This window comes from Cervus elaphus, chromosome 19 (genome assembly GCF_910594005.1).
Source record: "Cervus elaphus chromosome 19, mCerEla1.1, whole genome shotgun sequence".
NCBI classification, from domain to species: Eukaryota; Metazoa; Chordata; class Mammalia; order Artiodactyla; family Cervidae; genus Cervus; species Cervus elaphus.
Window position 1 is genome coordinate 41581018 of NC_057833.1, and position 26588 is coordinate 41607605.

Genomic DNA, 26588 nt, shown 5'->3' on the forward strand with positions numbered 1-26588 from the left:
AACATGGATGAATCTTAGAAGCGTTATGCTAATGAGAGAATCCAAGCACATGATTGTACAGTATTATTCTATTTCTATAAAATTCTAGAAAGGTAAAAGTATAATGAGAGAAAGCAGGTGGATGATTGCCTGAGAAGTGGTTGGGGAGAGGAATAACTGAAAAGGGGAAAAAGATAATTTTGATGAGAGCTGAGGGTTGAAGGAAGGTTAGGGAGGGGTAAGAGAGAGTGTATGTATCTTACTCATGATAATGGTTACACTGGAGTGTACATTTGTAAAAAGTCATCAACATGTACACTTAAAAATGAATGTATTTTCTAGTATTTTAGGGGACTTCTGTGGTAGCTCAGATGGTAATGAATCTGCCTGCAATGAGAGACCCAGGTTCCATCCCTAGGTCGGGAAGATTTCCTGGAGAAGGGAATGGCTACCCACTCCAATATTCTTGCCTGGAGAATTTCATGGACAGAGGAGCCTGATGGGCTACAGTCTGTGGGGTCACAAAGGGTCTTGACTGAGCAACTTTCACTTTTTCACATAATATATTAGATTTCAAAGCTGATTAAAGCAAAACAAAGCATGCTGCTACTGCTACTGCTAAATCACTTCAGTCCAAAAAAACCAAACTGGTCTTTAGATGTACAGAATCTCAAATCAGTGTTTGGGAGCATTGTAGGGGAAGATTTTAGAAGTACCAGAGAGGAAGAGAGAGATTAAAAGAAGCCAGATATATTCCAATTTGTGATCTCTGCTGACTTGAATCACCAGGGTATTTAAAATTTTGGTGTAAGTCAGATTCCCATTTTTGGTGATCTTGCAGAAGCGTGGAAAATTGGTAAATATGAGAGTAGCTATTTGGTGGGGGAAATGGACAAATCTAAGGAATTATGAAAACACTATAGGCCAGAGAGACTGAATTTAGTATTGGAAAAATATTAAACACCATTGCGAAACCAATTTGCAAGCCATGAAGGACACTGAGTAGAAGAAGCTTGGCTTTGGTAAGAAGCAACTGCGTGAGACTTGCTTCAGCCCCTCTGATACTGAACAACAGGTCTGGGAAGTTTAACCAGAAACAACAATTGGAATGTATCCTAGTCAGACATTTAGATATAGTCAGTAGTAAAACTCATCACAAAAATTGGAAAATATGGTTTATAAACTAGATGCAGCTCTACCTGAGGAGTGATATTGAAATTGTCCCAGCACAATGTGGAAAACAGGGGAAATATGCTTGAATTGTGGGTGATGAGTGTATGGTGTGTTTGCATGGGTAGAAAAGCAGGGTGGAAAGTGTGTGTTTGGAGGATGAGGAGAGGGAATGAAAGATTAAGCCAGAATATAAAGGACCTTAATAAACCATGTGAAACAACAGGACCTCACGCATGAATTCCTCCCAGCCACAATAGAAGTACTGACAGACCACTGGTCCTAGACTGCAGGTCACCTTCCACCTGGGCCAGGGTTATTTCACTTCTATCACTTGGTGCTTCTCCCAGCACGAAAAGGAGCAAACATTATTATGTGTTTGTGGCCAAGTCACTTCAGTTATCTCTGACTCTTTGTGACCCCATGGACTGTAGCGTGCCAGGCTCCTCTGCCCATGGAACTCTTCAGGCAAGAGGACTGCAGTGGGTTGCCATGCCCTTGATAAGGGAATCTTCCCAACCCAGAGGTTGAACCCGTGTCTCTTTTGTCTCCTATATTGGCAGGCAAGTTCTTTACCATTAGCACCACCTGGGAAGCCCATTCTACTGAAATAAATAAAGAGGAATTATTGCTGATAAGTAGATCACTTCCGAGCTCCATTTTAATGTTAGAGAAGATTGTGTACCTCTTAAGTTGATTCAGAAAACAGCCACATGGTTGAGAGTTATGAAAAAATAAAAGTACAAATATACGCACTGTTGAGCCAAGAGAATGAGAGATGAGAAACTACTGTTCCAGGTCTCAGGATGATTCTTATATCCTGGTTGTTAACCAGCTCTTCCCCGTGACCTCAGGCAAGTCCTCCCCCTGCCTTTTTCTTATCTGTAAAGCGTGGATAATAAGACCCATTATCTGTTATCTGCAATTCTGAAATTCAGAGAACTCTGAAAAACAGAAGTTGCTTTGGTTTTGTTGTAATTTCATAAATTTGTGGCAAACTCACGTGGTAGTGAAACCTGGCCTGAACATTAAGGGTTTATGTTCATTTTCCACTTATTGTGAATATTCATGAATTCATGAATATTCATGAAGAAATATTAAGGTTTGATTATAGTGAAAGAAAAAATTGAAAGTGTTAGTCACTCAGTTGTGACTCTTTGAGACCCCGTGAGCCACAAAGGAAGCCCATTAAATCCTGCTGGAGGTATTTATAACACATGCTGGTAGCTCAGACGGTAAAGAATCTGCCTGCAATGCATGAGACACGGGTTCGATCCCTAGGTCAGGAAGATCCCAGGAGAAGGGAATGGCAATCTGCTCTGATATTCTTGACTAGAGAATTCCATGGAAAGAGGATCCTGGCAGGCTACAGTCCATGGGGTTGCAAAGAGTTGGACAGGACTGCGCAACTAACATTTTCATGTTCGTATGAACTCTACTCCCTTTCTAAAATCTAAACAGTTCTGGGTTCTGAAACATCTGGCTTCAGTGGTTTCAGATAAGAGACTGTAGATCTATAATACCTTCCTCTTAGATTTCTGTGAAGATCATCTGTGAAGAAGTTTTTTATACTAGACCTCAAAAAATGGTGAAGTTATTTAGATTGCTGACACTCAGATATTAGATTCCCCACTCCCATCTCTGAGAATGAATGAAGTTTTAACACTTGATGATGCCTAAGTACTATTTTTAGTCTGTCAGGTGTGATTTACAAGTATATCAGTTATTAAAATGGAATGTTCCTCTTAACTGTCCTACTCTGAACACTTATCCTTCTTTTTTTATAATCTTTACATACCTTGATGGGTGCCTTATTTGCCTTCAGGTGTTAGTTGGCAAACTTGTTTTGGAGTCATCTTTCCTAAGGTACATTTTATCAAACTCATGTTTAGATTATGTATTTCCTGACTTAAACACAAACAGATAGGCTTATTTACTAAGAGTTGTCAATAAAAGAGAATTCATAATATGTTATAAAACAATGTCTTTGTTTGTAAAGTCATTGGTTAAAAAACACTTGAGCAAAAATGTCCATCTAGATTTCATTGTGTTTCCCAAGTAGAAATTTATTTTTGTGGTTGATTTTTGGCATGCTTCCTATTTCTTCAAGCTATGTAAAACCTTTTTGCTGTGCTTAATCCTTGACCTGTGGGCATGGAGAAGTGATTATGCAATATACATCTAGTATTGGGAAATTCATAACTGAAAATTTCATATACTGAAATGCTTGGGAGAAAAAGATTATTTAAATAAATATTATATTTCAAAAGGAAGAAATAAAGCAGTTATTTTTAAATGTGCTTTTCCATGGAACATTTGCTTCTATTCAGAGTTGGATTGGAGCATAGCAATAGTGAATCCCTTTGCCACTCTGGCTCCTGCTCCCCACTGTCTTTTCCCTGGAAGAATATTGTTGCCAATTTAGATGAGTAACCTGTGTGTGTGTGTCTTTTTACCTTTGTTTGGGTAAGTGTTACTAGGTGCCCTGCTCTTGGCCAGCAGTTCCATTGCCCAAGTGGTTTTACTGAACCTCAGAATGAGGAGGAATGCAGTGATGAGACTTTGACCCAGAGAACAGGGTGATAGCTTAAGATTTAAGATAATATAAGGGTTAGAAAGGAGACTTTCTAAAGGAAACAACAAGGATGAAACTTTATTTTCAAGGTCTCATGCTTTCCCTACCCTATTTTCTAATTCTACAACCAACCAACCAACCACTGAACCTCCTTTCCATGCAGAAAGAAGTATAGCAAGGAAAATTTCAGTCCCTTGTGAATGAAAAGATCATCTTTATTGCCCCATGTCTGACTATGTTGTAATAGGGCAGTCCTTTCATGAGAACATAGGACTAAATGACCCCTTTCAGATCCTTCATTCTTTTAGGCTAATATAAGGATTAGAATGGAGACTTTCTAAAGGAAACAACAAGGATGAAACTTTATTTTCAAGGTCTCATGCTTTCCCTACCCTATTTTCTAATTCTACAACCAACCAACCACTGAACCTCCTTTCCGTGCAGAAGGAAGTATAGTGAGGAAAATTTCAGTCCCTTGTGAATGAAAAGATCATCTTTATTGCTGCCATGTCTGACTATGTTGTAATAGGGCAGTCCTTTCATGAGAACATAGGACCAAATGACCCCTTTCAGATCCCTCATTCTTTTAGGCTATGACCCTAGAAGATAATTGCAGTTGTTTGAGGGAACTTTTGCAATTTTCTAGTTGGTTGACCTTAAATGAAATCTCTTCAGTATCTACCAGATATTCTGTCTGAAAACATTTTTTTCCATTACCCCTAATTTCTATGAGTCTCTATAGAGTATTGTAAGGGTAGGATTAATTATAGTCTGCTTAATATTACTCAATACATGAGAATACTGTTTTTCCATTTAGTTTTCAATACTCTATAAACCTGTTCATAGTGTTAATCATTGAGATATTTCTGAGAATCAGTTTCTTCATTTTGAAGAGATGATAACTGTAAATAATGACACAAATATGTTCTGATAAATGGTTTCAACCAGTGGTGAACATGATGCTGAAAACTTGGTCTCTGTGCACTGGTGCCAGATCAAATCTCAGAGACTGAATTTGGGGTAAAGTAGAAAAGGATAGCTTTATTTCTTTACTAGTCGTAAGGGGACACACTGGGATCCTGCCCTCAAAAACAGTGACCCACTTGGGAGTATTTAGTAAGGATCTTTATAGCAGTGGTTCCAGGGTGGGGTCCATGATAAGATTAGGGTGTGTGCACTCTTTTAATCTGATTTCTGGTAATCTCATGATGCCTTTCTCTGGTTCCTTTAATATGGCCTCAGGTGTTCTCTGGAATGAAGAATGCTAAATCCATTCCATTGGGGTTTTTGGTTCTCAGTTCAGGACTTTCCTGGTGGCTCAGAAGTTAAAGCGTCTGCCTACAATGTGGGAGACCCAGGTTCAATCCCTGGATTGGGAAGATCTCCTGAAGAAGGAAATGGCAACCCACTCCAGTATTCTTGCCTGGAAAATCCAAACCCATGTCCATTGAGTCGGTGATGCCATCCAACCATCTCATCCTCTGTCATCCCCTTCTCCTCCTGCCCTCAATCTTTCCCAGCATCAGGGTCTTTTCCAACGAGTCAGCTCTTCACAACAGGTGGCCAAAGTATTGGAGTTTCAGCTTCAACATCAGCTCTCCCAATGAACACCCAGGACTGATCTCCTTTAGGATGGACTGCTTGGATCTCCTTGCAGTCCAAGGGACTCTCAAGAGTCTTCTCCAACACCACAATTCAAAAGCATCAATTCTTCAGCACTCAGCTTTCTTTATAGTCCAACTCTCACACCCACACATGACCACTGGAAAAACCATAGCCTTGACTAGATGGACCTTTTTTGACAAAGTAATGTCTCTGCTTTTTAATATGCTATCTAGGTTGGTCATAACCTTCTTTCCAAGGAGTAAACGTCTTTTAATTTCATGGCTGCAGTCACCATCTGCAGTGATTTTGGAGCCCCCAAAAATAAAGTCTTCCACTGTTTCCACTGTTTCCCCATCTATTTCCCATGAAGTGATGGGACCGATTGCCAGGATCTCAGTTTTCTGAATGTTGAGCTTTAAGCTAACTTTTTCACTGTCCTCTTTCACTTTCATCAAGAGGCTCTTTTGTTATTCTTCCTTTTCTGCCATAAGGGTGGTGTTATCTGCATATCTGAGGTTATTGATAATTCTCCTGGCAATCTTGATTCTAGCTTGTGCTTCCTCCAGTCCAGCGTTTCTCATGATGTACTCTGCATATAAGTTAAATAAGCAGGGTGCAATATAGCCTCAATGTACTCCTTTTCCTGTTTGGAACCAGTCTGTTGTTCCATGTCCAGTTCTAACTGTTGCTTCCTGACCTGCATACAGGTTTCTCAAGAGGCAGGTCAGGTGGTCTGGTATTCCCATCCCTTTTAGAATTTTCCATAGTTTATTGTGATCCATACAGTCAAAGGCTTTGACGTAGTCATAAAGCAGAAATCGATGTTTTTCTGGAATTCTCTTGCTTTTTCATGATCCAGCAAATGTTGGCAATTTGATCTGTGGTTCCTCTGCCTTTTCTAAAACAGCTTGAACTTCTGGAAGTTCATGGTTCACATACTGCTAAAGCCTGGCTTGGAGAATTTTTAGCATTATTTTAAGTTTGTTTCTAATAAGAGCTTAAAGATTTAGTTATATGTATCCCTTGAGGGGAAACTAGGACCCTGTCCTAAGACTGCACTGTTGTTTCTTGGCTGTTCTTCCCTTGTCTTTGCATCCTCTCCCTTCCTTGATTACCAAAAGGTTAATAGGTCCTCTGGGGCTCTGGGAAGGACAGAGGCTGGAGTCTGCTCCTTACAAACAAGGAATGGGGGACACAGGCTTCCATATCCAGGAGCCCCATAGGATCCTGCTTAGTTTCAAACAGGCAGCTCTAAAGGAACATGTTTACAGAAAGTGTACAAATATTTCCTTGTTCTGATTTTGAATATAACAAAATCTCTTGTTTCCTTTCTTTCTTTCACCATGGACCCATCTCTAAGCAGTATTCCACTGAACTGAAGAAGCTGTACTGCCAGATTGCAAAGACATGCCCCATCCAGATCAAGGTGATGACCCCACCACCTCAGGGTGCTGTCATCCGGGCCATGCCTGTCTACAAGAAGGCCGAGCATGTCACTGAAGTGGTAAAAAGGTGCCCCAACCATGAGCTGAGTCGTGAATTCAATGAGGGTAAGGAGAATGGGGGTCTGTGGCTGTTCAACTAAGCTTGAAATAGAGTTCCTGTGGAGTTTTGTCTGGGATCCACCTATCTGTTTCCAACCTCTTCAATCTGATGGCAGATAAGTCTACCTTTTTGGCTAATAAGACTGGGAATAATGTTGAATAAATTTCAGGCTTTCACAATAATTAAACTGCTTATTTTAATATTGGTAATTGCTGGATGACCTGGGCTTGCCTCTCTTCTCCCTGTTTCTTCCTTCCCTTCTGTCGGGAGAGTTGAGTAATTTCCTGGGTTCTGTCTTGTGGCAACAAAGATTTGAAATGGCAGACCAGTGTTACAGCTCAGTTACAGCTCAGAGTTTTATTCAGCAAACAAAGGGTAGTACACCCTGGAGGTGTGAGGGTGGATCGACCCCAAGGGAGAGGCCTCAGTCCATCTTGGCTCTTTCTTTTTGTTCTTTTTGTCTCCTCTCCCTATGCAAATTAGGACTATCTATGTTCCACCTGAAGTTCTCACTCCCACTGCAGTCTGCAGATTTTCTTTTGTTCTGTTATTGTGGGCTTTTCCCTTTGTCTTTTAGCCACCACCATTTTAGACTCCTTTTTCCTTTTCCAACTACCTAACACTCCCCCCCCCCCCCCCCGCCTTTTTTTTTACTGAGAGGATTTAAGGAGAACAGTGTGGCCTCTGATCTGTTGGTCCCTTGCTAAGGGCTTCAGTACCTCTCCCAGGGTGATTGGCAAGGCTGGACCAATTAGGGTCTAGAAGGGTAAGAGAAAGGAGCATAAAAAGTGATAAATATTAAAAAAAAAAGAGAGAGAAGAAGAGGAAAATGGGGAATAAGAAAAATAAATGAAGACAAATAACAGATAAGAGGAGTAAATGGGAAATCTAGAACATGAGCTTGGGAGGGGAAGCAGTAAAGTGAAGGACTGACTGTCAAAGAGCAGGTATCTTGGGGCCAGGTATCTTACAGCCTTTAAGTGCTGTATCCATAGATAAGTTAGGTCCCAGGCTCTGAGCCTCAGATCCAGTAACAGTTTTACAGAAGTGGTCATTATTTCCAAGGGTCCTCTTATATTTACTGTTCTAAAGTTTATGAAGGGAGGCTGAGTCAAGAACACAAAATAGTTGAAAGGAAGGGCAAGAGAAAGCATAAAGATTCATGAAAGAGCGATGAGGAGATAGGAGGATTGGGAGTTAGAATACCTTTTATGGAAATTATGTGAAAAATAGGAAGATTGGTAGGTTACCCTGAGTATATGTATGTAGAGAATATAATAGGTGGTAAAGAAAAAGTAATGAAGAAAGATAGTAGATAGAAATTTTAAAAAAGAAAATAAAGTTGAAATCTCTCCACCTTAACACAACTAATTTTTGCTTATTAATTTCTAGTCCTTGTCTATATGACCTCATTATCCATACCTCTGCATCTTACCTTTCACTTAACAATATGCTGTAGAAGTTATTCTCTATAGCTAGGCTTCATTATTGGTTTCCATAACTGCTCTTGATCCATCAAGATGACATAACCATTTTTTTTGTTGTTTGCTTTTTTCTTATTTTTTAGCATAGTAGTTATTTAAAATTTTTGCCATAATATATGATGCTTCAGGCAACAGAGAGCATCTTGATATACGAAGCCTTTTACTTTGAGTATCAGTTACTGTAGAATGAGAATATAAGACCAAAGGTTAAAAACACCTTCACAGCATTAACTCTTGGAGCAGCATCTTTATTTTTGAGTTCTACCAGGTATCACATTTTGTGAAACTTTGCTTATGTTCCTTTCAAAACTTGCTCACTTTTTCAAGCCTCTAACCTGGGACAATTGCAGTACAACAAATAAAGTTAGTTTCCCATCTTTATGACCAAAGTAAAATTGTGGCTTCATCATGAAGAAAAGAATAGGCAAAGTGAAAGTTATATCCTTGCCATCCATAGCTTCTTAGTGTTTTAAATGGTCAATTTGGGGGCAGTGTTTTCTGTCATGCAGGTGTATTTTTTAAATTAACTTGTTCCTTTTTCTTCCATTTTTCAGAGAAGCTGGAAAAATGCCCTGTATGGGTCAGCTTAGAAATGTAGTTATAGAGTTCTCTACAACTTGAATTGTTTACCTTGAGCCCAGAAACATGGGACTGTTCCCTTAAATATAGATGACCATTCCTGACCTTTTTATGGCTATAAAGGTTGTGATACCTTCATGTGTTAGATCTCTGGCAACAGGATCTAGTCTTCTTTTCAAGCATGTATATCTCCTATATCATACAAACTATTTCTTTGACCACCAGTGTTCTGTCCATAAAGTTTCATTTTATTTTCTTTGTTTTGAGGGTAAAGAGCTAATTTTTTTTTTTTCCCCATTCTGCAGGACAGATTGCCCCTCCCAGTCATTTGATTCGAGTAGAAGGTAACAGCCATGCCCAATACGTAGAAGATCCCATCACAGGAAGACAAAGTGTGCTGGTACCTTATGAGCCACCTCAGGTAAGCAGATAAGGACTGGGCAGACTTGAGAGAGTATTACTTTTAGTAATAGGAGGTGTTTCAAGCATATAATTCTATCTTAGTTATAAAATAGGTAACTGTTTTTGTATTTATTCTTTCCCTTCTCTTCACCAGGCACTTCTCTATCCCCCTTCAAAACTGCTAAATTTGTACCAAATTTGTTCTTGTTAACATGGCTCTGTTGCCCATGTTCTCATCTTAAGGTAGAAAATAATTGAATCTACAGTTGAGTTTATACATGGCATTATTATCCAGAGATCTTAATTGAAAATTCAGCTGGTAGTGGATGTACATGAGTACTGGAAGCATGTATTTTTCCCTCATAGCTCAGTCAGTAAAGAACCTGCCTGCAATGCAGGAGACCTGAGTTCGATTCCTGGGTTGGGAAGATCCCCTGGAAAAGGAAATGGCAATCCACTCCAGTATTCTTGCCTGGAACATCCCATGGACAGAGGAGCCTGGTGGGCTGCAGTCCATGGGGTCGCAAGAGTAGGACATGACTTAGCAACTAAATCACCACCACCATTTTTACGCTATCCTGAAAATGGGAGACCCTAAAAGGGATCTCATAGTTGAAGTTTGAATGTACAGGATGGCAGATTAGAAAAGCAGCGTGATGCAACAGAGACAACACGAGAGTGGTGAGACCAGAGACCCTCGATTTGGTGACTCACTCTGTAGACTTCTAGCTTAGAACTCTGTGTCTCTAGGTTTCAGATTGCTTCATCCATAAATTAATCTTCTGGACTAGATTATTTAACTCTGAATTCCAGACTGTTCTTTATAGAAGTATACATTCACGTGTGTGTTATACTGTGTTATCCATATCATAAAAATATCCCTGGAGCATTACTGCTATAGTTAGTAATTTTTTCATCTCTAACTTTTCATATATGTGATGAACCCTGTTTGAATTAAGTGATAGGGATCAGCTTGCAAGTGAATAGGGTCAAAAATTGTAATTTTTAAAAACCCTTTCATACTGTGCAGAGGGTCCACTATTGCAAATACTAGCTTTAAGCTTCCTAAGAGCCAAGGCGAAGAAGAATCTACCGTGGGTTTTGCAGTTTTTTAGAAGAAAGTATATCACTTGATCAGAAATGGAGTTGTTTAAGTAAGTGAGAATTAAGAAGGAAGAAATGAGAAGAAAGAACATTAGTTCAAGTCATTGTTAACATCGACTCTCTTCCTCCCTGTGTTCAGGTTGGCACTGAATTCACGACAGTCTTGTACAATTTCATGTGTAACAGCAGTTGTGTTGGAGGGATGAATCGCCGTCCAATTTTAATCATTGTTACTCTGGAAACCAGAGAGTAAGTGGCATTTGCAGAACTGTCATTCTGTAGAAACTCTGGGCACAGGGCAAAGTGAAATTGTGTTTGTTTTATCATTACCTTTGCATGTACAACAGAGAGCTACCCTAGATTTTGTCCTCTGTGCTGTAAATCCTTGCTGCAAACACTTACATAAAGATCTAAGAAAGTGGAGACAGAACAGGGTGGGTAAAGGTAGAAGAGAAAAAAAGAGTTGGGAAGGTGTTCAAGTCACTTCATACCTGAATTCTTGACATTTGACTGGAATAGTTTCTGATTAGACAGTGTTTGTTTTCATGTGGCCCATGAGGCATTTAACAGTTTCTCTGAATAAGTCTGAGCTGCCTAAGGGGATTTTATCTGGAGACATCCACTGGCTTAACTCAAGTTTCCTTCAAAATATGTAGCTAAATACAGCTGTTCAGCTAATGGCTTGGAGGTTCTTTGCAGAACAAATGGATGCTATTTACTAATATTGCTCATGGCGTGTAAGCACTTTTGTGTTCTGCCAAATGCTTTGGGGCCCATCCTCAAAGCAGCGTTGAGTTGGTGGTGGAGCTGGTGCACTGGTGATGGCCAGCAGGGGGCTTTTCAAATTCCTTTCATTTAACCCTTTCTTCTCCTCTTTAATTCCTAGTGGGCAAGTCCTGGGCCGCCGCTGCTTTGAGGCCCGGATCTGTGCTTGCCCAGGGAGAGACAGGAAGGCAGATGAAGACAGCATCAGAAAGCAGCAGGTGTCGGACAGCACAAAGAACGGTGATGGTACGAAGCGCCGTAAGTAGCTGTAGTGGCCCAATGGGGTAGGGCTCAGTCTCCGCCAGATACAGCACCTGACGGGTGATGTTTGAGAAGCTGCAGAATAAGACCTAAGGGCTTTAGAGACACGTTTATGAACTGAAGCTGCAGCTCTTGATGAAACGGATTCTGGGGGTACACTATAGCTTTGCAAAAGCAGATCATCATGGAAGATTACCCAGCAATCCTCCAGACATGACTCCCAGACCAGTAGCATCAGCATCATCTGGAAGCTGGGTAGAAATGCAGACTCTTAGTTTGCAGGCTTGCTGAATCAGAAGTACTGGGTGTGAGGCCCAAGGATCCATGTTTTGTAAGCCCTGTAGGTGCCTCTGTTGCCAGCTGAAGTTTGAGAACCAGTACCTTAGCATATTTATATCCATTTATCTTTCTGTTATTGAAGGTGAGGGTTGAAAATGCCACCTGCCTACCTCCTGAGTCTGGAGAAATAGTGAGACTTAAGAGTGCACTTCATAAAGCACAGTTTGGGGAATATGCAGCTGTGGGTTTCCTTGAATCTTGACATGTAGGACCCACTCAGGGCTTTAGTTACATCATTTATAGTGAGGCTGGTGATTTAGATCATTTGGTTTCAGACTTGTTTTTTTAAGCGATAAAAGCTTTTTAAAAATGAAGTATTTCAAGGAGCTCAAAACAGCTGAAAGCAGAGCTGTTCTAGTTGAAGGGGTGGGAGTCAGGAGTGGGCTTTGGTTTCATGCTTCACTCACACCCCCCTTGCATGTCAGGTACTCACCCCCAGAGGTCTCATTCTTCAGGTCACAGAGTTTGAAAACCATTGATCCACCCAAGCTACTAAAGCATGAGATTTAATTCTAGAAGATGGCTTGCATAAGCCTACTATCACTCTAGCAAGTGTTTTGAAATATATCACACTGTGAATTATATCCTGAAAAAGGTTTTCATCTTATTACTGATTCGTATGCAAAAGAAATAAAAATGGTATTGAATTTTGCAGAACAACTTGTTGTAACAACTAACCTTTATCATCTTTGGGCTGTTCAGTGTGATTTGCTTTTCCAGTTTTTTCTCTCTGATTATTATTCAAACAATCGTATATACAGTACTTAGATTATATATACACTATCAATAGTATATGTACTATCAATAATTATATCTCCACCCTAATTCTCCTCTTGAGTCTGTCTGTTGACCTAGCTCCATATGCTTCCCTGAGCACCTCAGTTACCTACCAATCAAAAACTTTCAGTAAGAACAATTATCTGAACTCCAGTAGGAGAGTCATCTCTATATTCTGGGTCCTGGGTATAGTTTCTAAATTTTGGAAACCTTTAGGGATATGTAAAATTAATTCCCTGATTTTACCAAAGAGAAAACCGAGGTCCCAGAGACTGCTTGTCAGAGGCTATGTGATATTCGTACTAACATGGGAGGGGGGAACTCACAAGGTTGAATGCACAGACAAGACGACTCTTACAAACTGCATTTACCTCCTTGGAAGATAAATGATCTGAAAAATAAAACACAATTCCAATTTATCTTCCTGTGCTGAGCAGCTGTTCACAGTCACACTCCAGTAAAACACAGGGATTCCTGTAGCACTGCTTAAGCCAGAGGCCATTTCCCAGCCTCCCTACACCCACCTCCTGTTTTTCCTTCCCTGTTTTGCCTCACCTCCCCCCACCCCACTCTCATTATTGTTAGGTTTACACCTAATATAAAAGTAATCCTCACTGGTTGAATGGCTGCTTAGAACTGGAAATTCTAATCTCATCAGTGTCAGTGGTGCTACTGTCTGTTTAATCAGTGTATTATTGCTTCAGAAATGTTCCCAGGATGAAACTTGCACTTTTCCTCCACCAGCTTTCCGTCAGAACACACATGGCATCCAGATGACATCCATCAAGAAACGAAGATCCCCAGATGACGAACTGTTATACTTACCAGTGAGTCTCCCTTGGGTATTCGTGCTGCTTCATTTTCACCTTCTTTGAATGAGCTTTTACTCTGTGGTCATCTTTTGATTATCTGTGAATGAGAATGTGAAGAGGGTGATAGAGGCAAGTGAGATAAAACAGAAAACCTACTTTTTTTTTTTTGCAAAATTAGGAAATTATGCATCCCCTCTAAAGTTCCAGAACAGATTAATAGTGTGGGCTCTTCCTCTTACTACTCACCCAGTCAGAACTACACTACTAGTAGAGTTCTTCTTATGCAAATCTTTAAAATTAATTTGTCTTTCATTACTGAAGAGTGATAAGATGATCCTAGACAGCCTGGTCATACCAATTTAGGACTAAAATTTTGTCAGAAGGCATTCACAAAGTTGATATACTACTATAGAGTATTGCCTGTGATTTCTTTTGCTGCTGCTGTTGCTGCTACGTCGCTTCAGTCGTGTCCGATTCTGTGTGACCCCATAGACGGCAGCCCACCGGGCTCTGCCTTCCCTGGGATTCTCCAGGCGATTTCTTTTAGGGAATGCTAAAAAAAAAAAAAAACAAAGCTAGGCAGAATCCTCAACTATATGGGAATGGCCATATATTGTGTAGGAGCATTGTTCATTCCTACAAGGAATATAAGCCCTCTCAAGGTCACAGGGTGCCCTTTTTTAGATTATAGTTGCAGTTCATTTAGTTCTTATCACCTTAGGTCTTTGCCATCTAGAGTGGCAGCTTTGGTAATCAGTATTGCTCTTAAGATACAGACAAGCTGGGCCAGAAGATTTGGCTGGGATTGAAATCAAGCCACAGGTTTGGGTGTGCCATGTTCACTAGCCCTTCCTTTTGAGGCCCTAAAGGTCAGTCAGGTCAGGGATTAGACTGCTTGCTGGCAGAACAGTCAGACAGCGAGTTAGCTGAGATTCTCAATGTCTTGTTTCTCAGGCCACATATGGAAACTAGTATGTGAACTCTTAAACATTTTCCTGCTATACTAGATATTCTGAAAGCTCTAATGTGTCTTCAGCTGATGAGATAGAAACCACTTTGAAGAGCTGTTTCTTTAATGAAATTTCAGTTTGTACTAATGGAGGAAATACCCTATAAACAGTTACATCTTATTTTTAGTGAAGAATTAGCCAGACTGAAATGTGTGAAGAAAAAAAAAAAAAACTCTTCATTTAGCATGAATTTAGTTGGTGTTTGTTGAATGGCAGAAATGCTAGACTCTGACCATTAGAGATCATTAAGGTATAATTCTTACCTTCCAAGACCTTGTCTTCTAGTGAGGAGACAAAAAGGTATAATAATGAAATAAGCACTTGAGTAAAGTTAGGGGTGACACTGTGGGAGCTCCCAGGAAGGATGCATGACTTGGCCTAAAAGGTTGAGGTCAGGAAAAGCTTCTCAAAGAATATGATGCCAGAGCTGGGATAAGTAGGAATTAACCCAATAAAAGGTAGAGAAAATCTTTCCATTTCTGAATTCTGACAGGGAGGGGACAGGCGACGTGCCAGGGTGCACAGAGTGACGGGCACTCGCTCTCAGGGTCAGGCAAGTGCTCTTTGTTCTCCACTCGCCTTTCTCTAGTCCCGGTTCCGCTCAGACTTCTTAAAGTTTTTAAGAGACTCTCTTAAAGAGGGAAGCACATTTTATCCCTGCTGAAAACGTGTGTCTTTCCAGATATAATTACAGTTAATTCTAGTTATCTGTGGTAGTTATCCTTTAAAAAGTCACTGTGGACACTGTATGATCAAATACTGAATCATTGCTCCTATGAAAAATACAGGATTAGATTCCTATGAGCTTCTGATCACATTTTTAGCAACTGATCGATGCATTACCTTGTTTCATGTGTGTTTCTTATTTAATATATGCTGTTGATTCATTACTGGAGGAGGAAATGGCAACCCATGCCTGTGTTCTTGCTGGGAAAACCCCATAGACAGAAGAGCCAAGCGGGCCAGTTTGTGGGGTTGCAAAGAGTTGGACACAACTGAGCATGCCTGCACGCATGCACATTGATTCATTAACATTGAATGCACAGTCCGTGCCACTACAGCTCATGGCTGGACTAAGCTTACCTAACATGAATTTTCTCCATAAGGCACATTACAGTGTATTTGCATTTAGGAGCACTAGAGAGCACTGACAGAGAAGGCAATGGCACCCCACTCCAGTACTCTTACCTGGAAAATCCCATGGGCAGAGGAGCCTGGTGGGCTGCAGTTCACGGGGTCGTGAAGAGTCAGACACGACTGAGCGATTTCACATTCACTTTTCACTTTCATGCATTGGAGAAGGAAATGTCAGCCCACTCCAGTGTTCTTGCCTGGAGAATCCCAGGGATGGGGGAGCCTGGTGGGTTGCCGTCTATGGGGTCACACAGAGTCGGACATGACTGAAGTGACTTAGCAGCAGCAGCAGAGAGCACTGAAGCTGCCTTTGGGAACTATTTTAAACCAAAAAATTTACCTCCAAAAAGCACAGAAAAGGTAAAAAAAATTGGCCCTAAATATGCTATGAGAAGGACACTTATTTCCAGCATAAGAGTTGAAACAAGAGGTTGGAACATCACCTTCTTCACCCTCAGCTGGGAACATGCACACTGGGACACTCAACTGTTCGTCATTATGCCCCTGTCTGTGAAGTATTGATGTTTGTGTTATAAATAGATGTTAGCAAGTAGGTGAATTAGTCCAAGCAGAATCCACAAATAAAGAGGATTGACTGTACTTCTGATAGTTCTACAGTCCTTCATTTTTTGTCTCTTTCCTTCTGCTCTTTTATGTAGGTAAGGGGCCGTGAGACTTACGAAATGCTGCTGAAGATAAAAGAATCCCTGGAACTCATGCAGTACCTTCCTCAGCACACAATTGAAACCTACAGGCAGCAGCAGCAACAGCAGCACCAACATTTACTTCAGAAACAGTGAGTGTATCTCTGTGTCATTTTAGCAGATGTGCTTAAGATGACTGTGCATTCAGATCGGCCACAGGATGGTTGTTGGGTGATGTAAAAGGTGAGGTTGTGAGACAGCAGAACTTGGTAGGTTCACATGAGCTGGTCTGGGGACTCCTTTTTCTGCTTCAACAGTCTTCTATGTTTCTTATAACCCTCCCTTTGACAAGTTACACCTATATTCTGAAGTTGAATTGAAACCATTTCAAGTGAATTCTGAAAAAAGACTCACACTGATAGAATTAGTTTTCTTCTCTATGCCCCTAATCCATACACATCTATCAACAGTAGAATTTTGAATACACCCTCTATTCTATTAATAATGTGTCTATTTAAAATCACATAGTGTTTCCTCATCCCAATATCTTATCTTGTCCCTCGCCTGGGATGCACACAATCCACTTTTGGGACAATCGTTATAGACTAGGGACAGCACATAGGTTTCACGATAAGTGACTTCTTTGCTGTGTTGAGGATTCAGAGTCCTAGTGCCTGGTCATTAGGGAAAATCTGGATGCATCAGGGCAAAATAGAGCCACATTGCCAATGTTTTAACATCCTCATTCTAGGTCTTCCAGCAAGACATGTTTACATCAGTGAGGCCAGATTTTGCAACCATTTTAGAATAGACATACAACCTATTTTTATGTTCATTTTACCTTGATTCTCGGATCTTTGATGATGGTGTTTTTAATAACTAACCAGAACAGACTAGCTCTTATGAAAGAAGGGAAATTGGTGAATCAGAACTCTGATTTATACTTACCCTTCTGTGGTTAAGAATAATCACTTGTGAGCTGAAAAACTATTGTGTCTAAACCGAAAGTATCGCCAGAGTCTCTGTAGATCAATGTAAAATGTAGACATTTTACACTTCAGGCAAAAAGAAATGAAGCCAAAACTATCTTGCCTATGACAAGATTGTCTTTTACATTAGGAACACAAATGAACAATAAATAATGGAACTTTTCTCATTTATTATTAACTACTCTAGAGAAATACCTATGAAAAGCGTAATAAAAAGGTATTGTTTTTCTTTTTTAAATCAAAATAAATGCAGTTGAGGAGGTTGGACTGCATCTCTGATACTCAGGAGGTGTTCTCTGAGCCAATACCTACTGACTATGGCGTATGGAGTGGGCAGCAGAGGAACAAAACAGACGTATACTCTCTCTTTAAAGGACTTCAGGCTCTTTGACCATTTAAGACCTTTTTTGCCTGGAAGGGATCTCGCCATTCCCTTCTAGCACGGAAGTTTTGCAAATCATAATTATAAGGTTTTATAGTAAGGCTGACTGGAAAGTTGAATCAGGAGGTTCCCTGGGGATATAGAGTACTCCAGAGGAAAATTAGAATTCAAGGTTACAGAATTCCCATTGTCAATCCTTATATAAGACTTAAGATATCAGATAGAAATATATATTAATATATTTAAGTGCAAAACTGATTTAGTTCTTATAAACTCATACAAAGATCAAAGAAACAGACCTTGTAACATCCTTTACAGACCTATAGGGGATAGATGCCTTCTCCAAGTTACTTACATCATACTATTAAGACAGACTCCCAGATCGTTTTCAGTTCACCCTGGAAATGTTTGACTTAGCTAAAATAGTGTCAGAAGAGTTACTCAATGCTGAACTAGTTGCTCCATTATTTCCTGTCTTTTTTCCAGTTAAAGAGAAAAATTTTGTCGATTTTAAATAGTGTGGTTTGTAGATTCTGACCTCCTACCACACAGTTTGGCAATTTTTTTTTTTTTTTTCTGTAAAGCACCAGTAGCAAATATCTTAGGCTTTCTGGTCCATATATATGGTCTCTTGCAGCTCCCCTGTTCAGAAACAGAGAAGCAACCACAGACAATATATAGACAAACGAGAGTAGTTGTTACAATAAAGTTTTATTTTATGGACACTGAAATTTGAATTTCATGTAATTTTCATTTGTCATGAAACATTTTTCTTTTGAATTGTTTCCACCTTGTAAAAATGTAAAAAGCATTCTTAGTTTATGGACCAGATTTGGCCTATTCACTATAGTTTTCCAGTCCTCTTTCTAGATAAAAGAGTGGATTCTCCATGACTTCTTGAGGTTCATATTTTTTTAATAACAGTATTTGGAAGGTAATCTGTATATCCTAAAGTAGAGAAGTACTAAAAGATTTTAAGAAGACTTTTAGGGTGCCATTTCAGAACAAAACAATAGCAGCCTTTATCAGAGGCCTCTCTTCTCTTTCTTCTGGCTGAAGAAATTAGACATGCCCATCTAGATGCACAGTATGGTTCCTCATCAGCCAAGACCAGAATAGTTGACATGACACATATAACAAGCTTTTTACTGAGGATCTGCTATGTGAAAGCCTTAGAAACAGAGATGAGACACATGTGTTCCTGCCCTCCCATAGTTTACAGTATGGTGGTGACTTATCAGAACACTATTTGAATCTTAAATAGCTTCTGGAAGTTTATTTTCAGCATCATGTAAGTTTGTAGGACATTTTAAACAGTTTGTCTACATCATACAATAGAAAGAATAGTTTTGTGTCATAATTTTAGAGATTTTACAAGCCAAGAAAATCTACTCCAGTCAGTTGAGGGCATGTGCATTTGTTCATTTACAAGGGATCCATGAGTATACAGAGTTCTGTGTCTCTAGATGATGAGTTATTCAGAGCTTATAACTTCTCTAGCCTAACTGGCTGACATGGCTCTAAACGGAAATTATTTTATTATAATTCATATTTCATCAAACCATCTATTTGATCAAAGAAGAAACTATATCTTAAAATTGTTATTTTAAGAAGTTCAAAAGATTTTAGAGACATATTTTCACTTTTTGCATGTGTGATCACAGATGAATAGTGAGCAATTAGTAGCCCTGTACTTCCCTGTGGTGTCCGTTTGTATGTACCATTGCATGTTTTTGACTGTTTGTTTCCACAGTGTATAAAAGCTAACTTTAGCTGTGATAACTTGTGCATGGAAATGTAACAGACTGCAAAATGAAATCTTTGGAAAATATAGACATTTGGTCTAATTATGTCTTTGTTACATTATATTTACCTGGATTTCCCTCCATTGTTTGATATACATCTATATAAATTATCCAGTTGCTGTATTCTTCAGCTGAGTTTTTTCAGCTCTTTTATTTTTATGCAAATCTCCAAGAAAAAGCATGAATAATTAGACAAGCAAAAACAGAAATGTAATTCCCTGGCAACCATTTGAAAATAATACATCAACTTAGAAAATGCCTATGATAGCCTGTGAGTTCTTTGCAAAAATTTAGTACCAATATTATGCTGATGAGGAATCAATTTTATACTTTTCTTTATAGTGGAGGGAAAATCAGTGGGAAGGGAATACATTTTGTACAAAGTAGTAATGAAATATTTTCAGTTTTAATTGCTTCTGTTAGTGTCCCAGTATGTATTTTCTCTCTGTTTGCTTCTCATTTGTGCATGGTTTTCCTTTTTCAAAAATTCCTTCACAATTACCTTCATGATCATAGGCTTTCTGGAGGATAAATCTTCATTGAATTTTTGTGGCTCTAATTGTTATAAGTAGGTTTTATACAATGTATAAAGAAATTTTATTTTAGTTGATTGGAATAAACATAAGGAGTTATGTTCATAAAAGCCAAAATCTAGTAAGAGGACAAGTTGGACCCATTCTTGCCACTAGACTCCTTACCGTCATATTTTCAAGGGACATTAACTCTTAAGACAGTTTTTCAGAAGCCACTTGAGACCTTCTTAGCAATTCTTTTGACTTGTGTACTTTAGAGCGATAATATCTCTTTTTCATTATTTTTTCCTTCTGTAATTTACTCTCCTCCTTGGCTTTCATCCTGATCTGAAGCCAGCATTACTTTGTTAAAATTTTACTTAGCCTAACACTGGAGAATTATTTTTGAGTTTCTACAGGATGGATTTTTACTTTAATTTTGATACAAACATGGACATTCTGAGGAGCTCTTAATGTTTCCTTCTCCTGTATGATCAGATCACTTTATGATAGCAGCTCACTGGTCAGATAGGTCATAGAATATCAGAGCAGAACAGGAGCTTCAAGACCTTAGTTCTAGCCTCTTTGTACGTAGCTGGGAAAACTGAGGCCCAGTTAACTACCCCTGTGAGTTCATAGCTAGTTCATGGCAAAGCAGAGATCAGAATCAGATCTGAAGGATACAGCTCTTTACAATGATTTGGTCAGCTTCATTAGTTAAGAAAGTTATAAAAATAAAACCAAGTGAAAGTTGCTCAGTCGTGTCCCACTTTTTGTGACCTATCGACCCATGGACCATACAGTCCATGGAATTCTCCAGGCCGGAATACTGAAGTGGATAGCCCTCCCCTTCTCCAGGGCATCTTCCCAACCCAGGGATTGAACCCAGGTGTCCTGCATTGCAGGTAGATTCTTTACCAGCTGAGCCACAGGGAAGCCTAGTTAAACCAAAGTAAGCACTTACTCCCACTTTTCTGTCTCTGTATCAAGTGGTTACTATTTACCTTTGTAGTTTCATTGTAAAGTCCTATTTCTTTAGGCTTATCTAGCTATGGTTTTCTTCAAGAATGTTGATCATTTTGCTTCAAATTCATGTATCTGTGAGAGAAGCAAGTAATATTTTCAGAATTATCACTGTGGGAGAAAGCAGAAGACAGAAATCTTTCTGAGAGATGTGATTAATACCGTATTTCTAAGTTTGACTTAGAAATCTTCCATCTTCCGCATTTCCAGATTATTTGATTGAAATTGCTAGTTTCATAGATTTTTTTGAAAAGGTTAATATGTGGTTCAACCTCACAGGTCATGGCAATGCTCAAGCATTTATAGCTTACTCAGTTAGTTTTGAACTTCACAGAGATGTTGGGACGTTGTCAGGACAGAGAGTTACTCGCTCTGAGTTGGTAATGATGAAAAATATCCTCAAATTAATTAAATTCAGATAGATTAAGTCACATTTCTAAGTTCTTATGTCTCACTGTAGAACTTATCTCAGTTTTAGGTCTCAGTGTGTACCCCTGTGGTCCAGACACTTTTATCGTAAGTGAAAGATGATTTCTGCATGTTATCTCATTCAACCCTTTGTCCAAGTGAAGCCCCAAGATGTAGTATTCACACAAAAAGTCAAAGCCATTGTTCTTTATTTGGTAATAAATTACTTCCCTCCTATTAAGAAGTTGTATTCTGGCACCTTCAAGATGATCCCAATTCTTGCTGGTGAGACGATTTACTAAATCTGTCCTGACCAAGGAAAAATGGCTTTGTTCCTTTGCAAGGAATAACCAAATGTGACTCAAAAGCCATCAGGGCAGCAATTCCCTAACAGCTTGTGGGGTTGCACAACCTTTAGCAAAATAAAAGAATTTGTTCCTGGCATCCTTGAGCATAATTGATTTCTTCATTATGCAAAAGTTGCTTTCATGAGTTTGATATGTGCATTTCTAGGCCAAGCTTGTGACTGAAAGGATTAAGATACTTATCCATTGCAATCTGGGCAGATACAAAATGCTCATTAATAGTTCTTTACAAAGGCGGGATGATGCAGCCCCCAGACTGATAAGATCATATTTCTTCATACTTCACAGTTAGGCTAGACAGGAACAGTAATGAGGCATTATAATTGGGCAGATGACATTTACAAAAGATTGAAGTTACTTCTTGTCTCTGCATTCCTTTTTGCAATTAATTGTGTCCAGTATGCCAAAAGCTGTACTAAGCATCATGACCTACCTTGTCTCAGTAGTCCTCAACTGAATCACTTGTGGAACTTCTTAAAACTATATATATGCTTGGGTTCCAGCCTGGTCTCAGAAAGGATCTGGAAAAAAAAAATGCCTTTTTTAAGAAAAATTTCCACAAGTGATTCTCATAGTTCTGGATAACTACCACTGCCTTTTCTCCTTTCTTCTTCAAAATCTTGAAATGTCATCTCTGAGTGATTTTAAAGGAAGGTAAAGAAAAAGGAATAAAAATAGCCTTGCAGACATTCTGTTCTGACTATACTATGATCATGAAGGTAGAAGGATGTGTTTCTGCATTCAGTAGATTTGAATATGTGAAGTCCTAAGCCTTCATCTTTTCTTTTCTCTGGTTCCTCTCTGCAGTCTCCTTTCAGCCTGCTTCAGGAATGAGCTTGTGGAGCCGCGGAGAGAAACCCCAAGACAATCTGACGCCTTCTTTAGACATTCCAGTCCCCCAAATCGATCAGTGTACCCATAGAGCCCCATCTCTGTATTTTGAGCGTGTGTGTTTATTGTGTTTCTGTGTGTGTGTGTGAGTGTGTGTGTGTGTGAGTGTGTGTGTGTGTGTGCACATGTGTGTGTGTATCCAGCCCTCGTAACCAGGACTTGAAGACACTTTGGCTCAGAGACCCAACTGCTCAAAGGCACACAGCCATTAGTGAGAAAATCTCTGAAGGGACTCAAAACTATACAAGAAAGGACATTTTCTGCAGATTCTGTATCCTTAGATCTAGTATGGGTCTGTCAGGAACCCCTGTGTTTGTCTGTGAGCTTTTGTGTTGTTTCTCAGGAGGCAAGAGCTCAGGTTGGGACGAGGGGCATTACGATGTTTATTGGAACCCTTTTCTGTTACCTTCTGTTGTTTCTGAAACTCATGAAGAAGCTTTTGAGCCGGTCTCAAACTTAGATGTCTTTTTAAGAAAAGGAGAAAAAAAGTTGTTATTGTCTGTGGGTGACTGAGAGACTCAGTCAAGCCCTTTTAATGCTGGTCATGCAATGATACTGCAAATAGTAACAAGCTAAGGTGTCAAATGTACTGCTGGGCAGAGAGGTGATAACTACCACGAGTAGCCACTGTAGGGGATGATTCTTTTCTTCTTTTTGAGAACTTACATCATCAGTATCCTCCCCTCATATGTTAGTAGAAAGTTCATTAATGCTGTGTCAGACCCTGCGCTAACAACCCTTGTCAGCATCTGATGTGATAGTCTGTCTTCCTTGCTTCTGGAAACCCTGGAGACCTACCCCTCCAAATTGGTGTTTGGACCCCAAGGAAAGTAAACCTCTTCTGTCATTTTAAGAAGAGGGTAAAACTACCCTGGTGATATTCTTCCAGGCAGTCATATATCATTCTTCAATGCCCAAAGTGGAATTCAAAATCCTAGCACCAAATCTATGATTAACATCTCTGGAGTTCCTGTCCCTCAGTCTGACTCTAAAGGCACCCATATCACTAACATTGTTCAAACTGTCTTGTCAAGGACACTTAGGTTTTGTCTAAGTGATGTCCAAGTAAACACATGTTAAAGTCAACCCTCCTGGCCCAAATATTAGAGTTGATGACTTTTCTTTTTTTGGTTCAGTGAGTTTAGAGGATCTATTTATTTCCATTTTAAAATCATATTTAAAAATAATAATATAAAGACTTAAAAAATTTTCTCCCCACACCAGGTCACCAGCTCTTTATTCTGTGTCACCAGAGCAATGATTTCTTGTTATTGAGGCTGTTGCTTTATGGATGTGTGATTTTAATTTTCAATAAACTTTTGCATCTTGGTTTATCTTGCAGTTTTTCTTTTCTGTCTCTTTTGCTTTTTTAAAAATCTCTTAAATGCTAGAATATTTTCATTGAAGTACTTGAAGTACCATGTAAGTCGAAAGAGCAAGCAGAATAGGTCATTTTGGTTCTGTCTACACTGTTGTCAGTAGTTGCTGTTTTTATTTAAGATACTGTGTATCAAGGTCATCAATCCTAAAAACAAATTTTAATGCCAACACTAGCTTGAAAATATGTTTTAGCCCTGTGCATGTTAAATTTCATCATAAAGAGCTAGCCCCTTATAGTATCATTTGTTTACATCTCTGAACAAGTCTCAAGTTATATCTTTAGCCGCCAAGTTCTTTAGAAGAAATTTAACTCAAATTCCAATTTATGAAATATTTTGGCTTCTGTGACAAAGGCCATAGAAAATATCCAGAAATCTGTAGTGGAACCTGTTGTCCAATGCTTTAAAAAAAAAAAAAAATTACATTTTCTGATCTTTGAGTAACTCTTTTTTAAAATTTCAAAAACAATTTTTCTAAGTAAAAATAGTATAGTTGCTTAGAAAAGCACTTAAGAAAAAAGTTGTTTATGTTTGAGATAAAAGTAGAATAGTGAAATCAGATTATCTTGTTACATTGGCACAAGTTTCACTTTCCTTTTAAGGAATTTACAAATTCCTTAAAGGGTGAGTAAATATGTGTAGTTTTTTAACATTTGCATTTTCTTTCAGACTTTTTGTTCTGAAATTCACTCTATTTTTATGGAAGTTTTTAAAGTGTTTGTAGTGATGTTTATATACATGCATATATGTGAACTGATGGAACATATTTTATAATTACAGTTAATCCAGCTGGAGAAGAAACACTGTCTTTTGTCTTTAGAAGCAAAATTCCCCAGATAGGGAGAAAAGTTACACACGGATGGTAGTGGGCAGAATTTCCAAGAGGAACCATACCTTTTCTCATGCTCCATGTCTCCCCTCCGTCCTTTTTACTGACCCCTCTCATACCTGTGGTGTTTCCAGGATGGTTTGGTAAGATAGCTTCACCCTGATACACTGCCAGATTCCACTAGAGAGTTTTCTTTAGCAATGGAAGATTGAAGGACACAGAAGGAATCCTTTGGTGGAATTCTAGGCATTTCCAGCAAAGCGGTGAAGACTTTGAATTTGTGTCTTCTCAAGAATCTTAACTCTCTGCCACATATATACTCACTAGACTCGGAATCTGGAAACCCGATTTCAATCCTGGATAATCCTAAAGCTCTCTTGTGGTTCTGAGATATGGGATTTTATTCGTAGAAATATACACAGAAACCTACGTTAACAGTGTTAAGAATTAGAACTTGATTTTACCAGGACTTCTACTCAAAACTAGAAATACATGGAATGTACCTTTTCTAATTTTTGTATGTTGGATTCCTGAAAAAATCTAAAGTACCTCTAAAGAAAATGACCTGAGGCTTACACCTTGTTATTTTTCTGGGGAAATCTATATTCTTACTTTTTCCATTTAGTGTGTGTGTATTGTGTGTGTGTGCACATTTTCTTTTTTGAGTGGGGACAGAAACCATAATGGCACAGATTATGTTATCTCTGAACACTTTTTCCATCTCTTCATATGTCCCAGCAATATTTAGGATTGTCTGCTCAAACATTGTGACATTATATTTGTAAAGGAAAAAAAAAAAAATGTTCTTCAAGGCCTTTAAATTGGTCATGATTTTTTTCAGCTTTGCTCCCTTTTCCAGAGCACATAGAGATGTTCAGAATATTTTCTACATCAGACATACAAGCTTATAATAAACAGATGACCACAACCTTTCTCCTTATAGCTTTAACACTCACTTCAGCATTAAAGGAGATGCATTCAAAGTTTCTGAACTTTTCAGACTCTCTTATTCTTATTCATCTCTTCACCCTAATTTCTGGATTTGTCCAGCTAAGAGTCCTTGCCACTTCTTCCTATTAATTCTTAAACTGACACCTCTTATCCCCTTGACTACACACTAAAGCATTAAACATTTGGGGCTGGAAGGGAAGAGCAAAAAGCAGCAATGTCTCTTGAGCACCTACAATTTACAGGACAAAATCCAGGACTCTTACATAATCTGATTTAATCTCCATAGCAAGTCTTCTGGAGTGAGTGTAATACCTGTTCTACAGATTAAGGAAATGAGACTGGAGAGATTTGTATAAAACCCAAAATCCCTTAACTGATTTGTGTCAGATCTAAAATATTAACCCAGATGTTTTGATTGGCTCCAAAATTCATGTTCCTTCTTTGTTCATCTATGATTTATGACCTACCTTCCTCAAAAATAGTTTAGGTGGTTTAAAAATGAACTAATAAAATGATAGAAAAATAAAGACCACAAAGGGAACAGGAGAAAGGCATTGTAATAGGATGTGGAAGAAGGCATTCACTATAATTAAGGGTCCAGGGAAAATTCAGAGCTTTTAAATACACTTTCACTTTCCTCAGTTCAGTTCAGTCGCTCAGTCATGTCTGACTTTTTGCGACCCCATGAATCGCAGCACTCCAGGCCTCCCTGTCCATCACCAGCTCCCGGAGTTTACTCAAAGTCACGCCCATTGAGTCGGTGATGCCATCCAGCCATCTCATCCTCTGTCGTCCCCTTCTCCTCCTGCCCCCAGTCCCTCCCAGCATCAGGGTCTTTTCCAGTGAGTCAACTCGTCGCATGAGGTGGC

The 26588-nt window shown here is 39.1% G+C and overlaps 1 protein-coding gene across 11 annotated transcripts in view; it reads left to right on the top strand.

Annotated features, from left to right (window-relative positions):
• Positions 1-26588, top strand: part of TP63 (tumor protein p63) — a 247525-nt gene that overhangs the window by 207825 nt on the left and 13112 nt on the right. For 6 of the 11 annotated variants that reach the window (XM_043874974.1, XM_043874972.1, XM_043874977.1 and 3 more), the window contains 6 exons: positions 6693-6879; positions 9243-9358; positions 10583-10692; positions 11330-11466; positions 13330-13412; positions 16201-16337. In XM_043874974.1, the coding sequence (XP_043730909.1) occupies positions 6693-6879; positions 9243-9358; positions 10583-10692; positions 11330-11466; positions 13330-13412; positions 16201-16337 (770 nt within the window). Of the gene's footprint in view, positions 1-6692; positions 6880-9242; positions 9359-10582; positions 10693-11329; positions 11467-13329; positions 13413-16200; positions 16338-22476; positions 23890-26588 lie in introns of those variants that run through there. The other 5 variants (XM_043874973.1, XM_043874978.1, XM_043874982.1 and 2 more) reach the window with 2 other exon arrangements.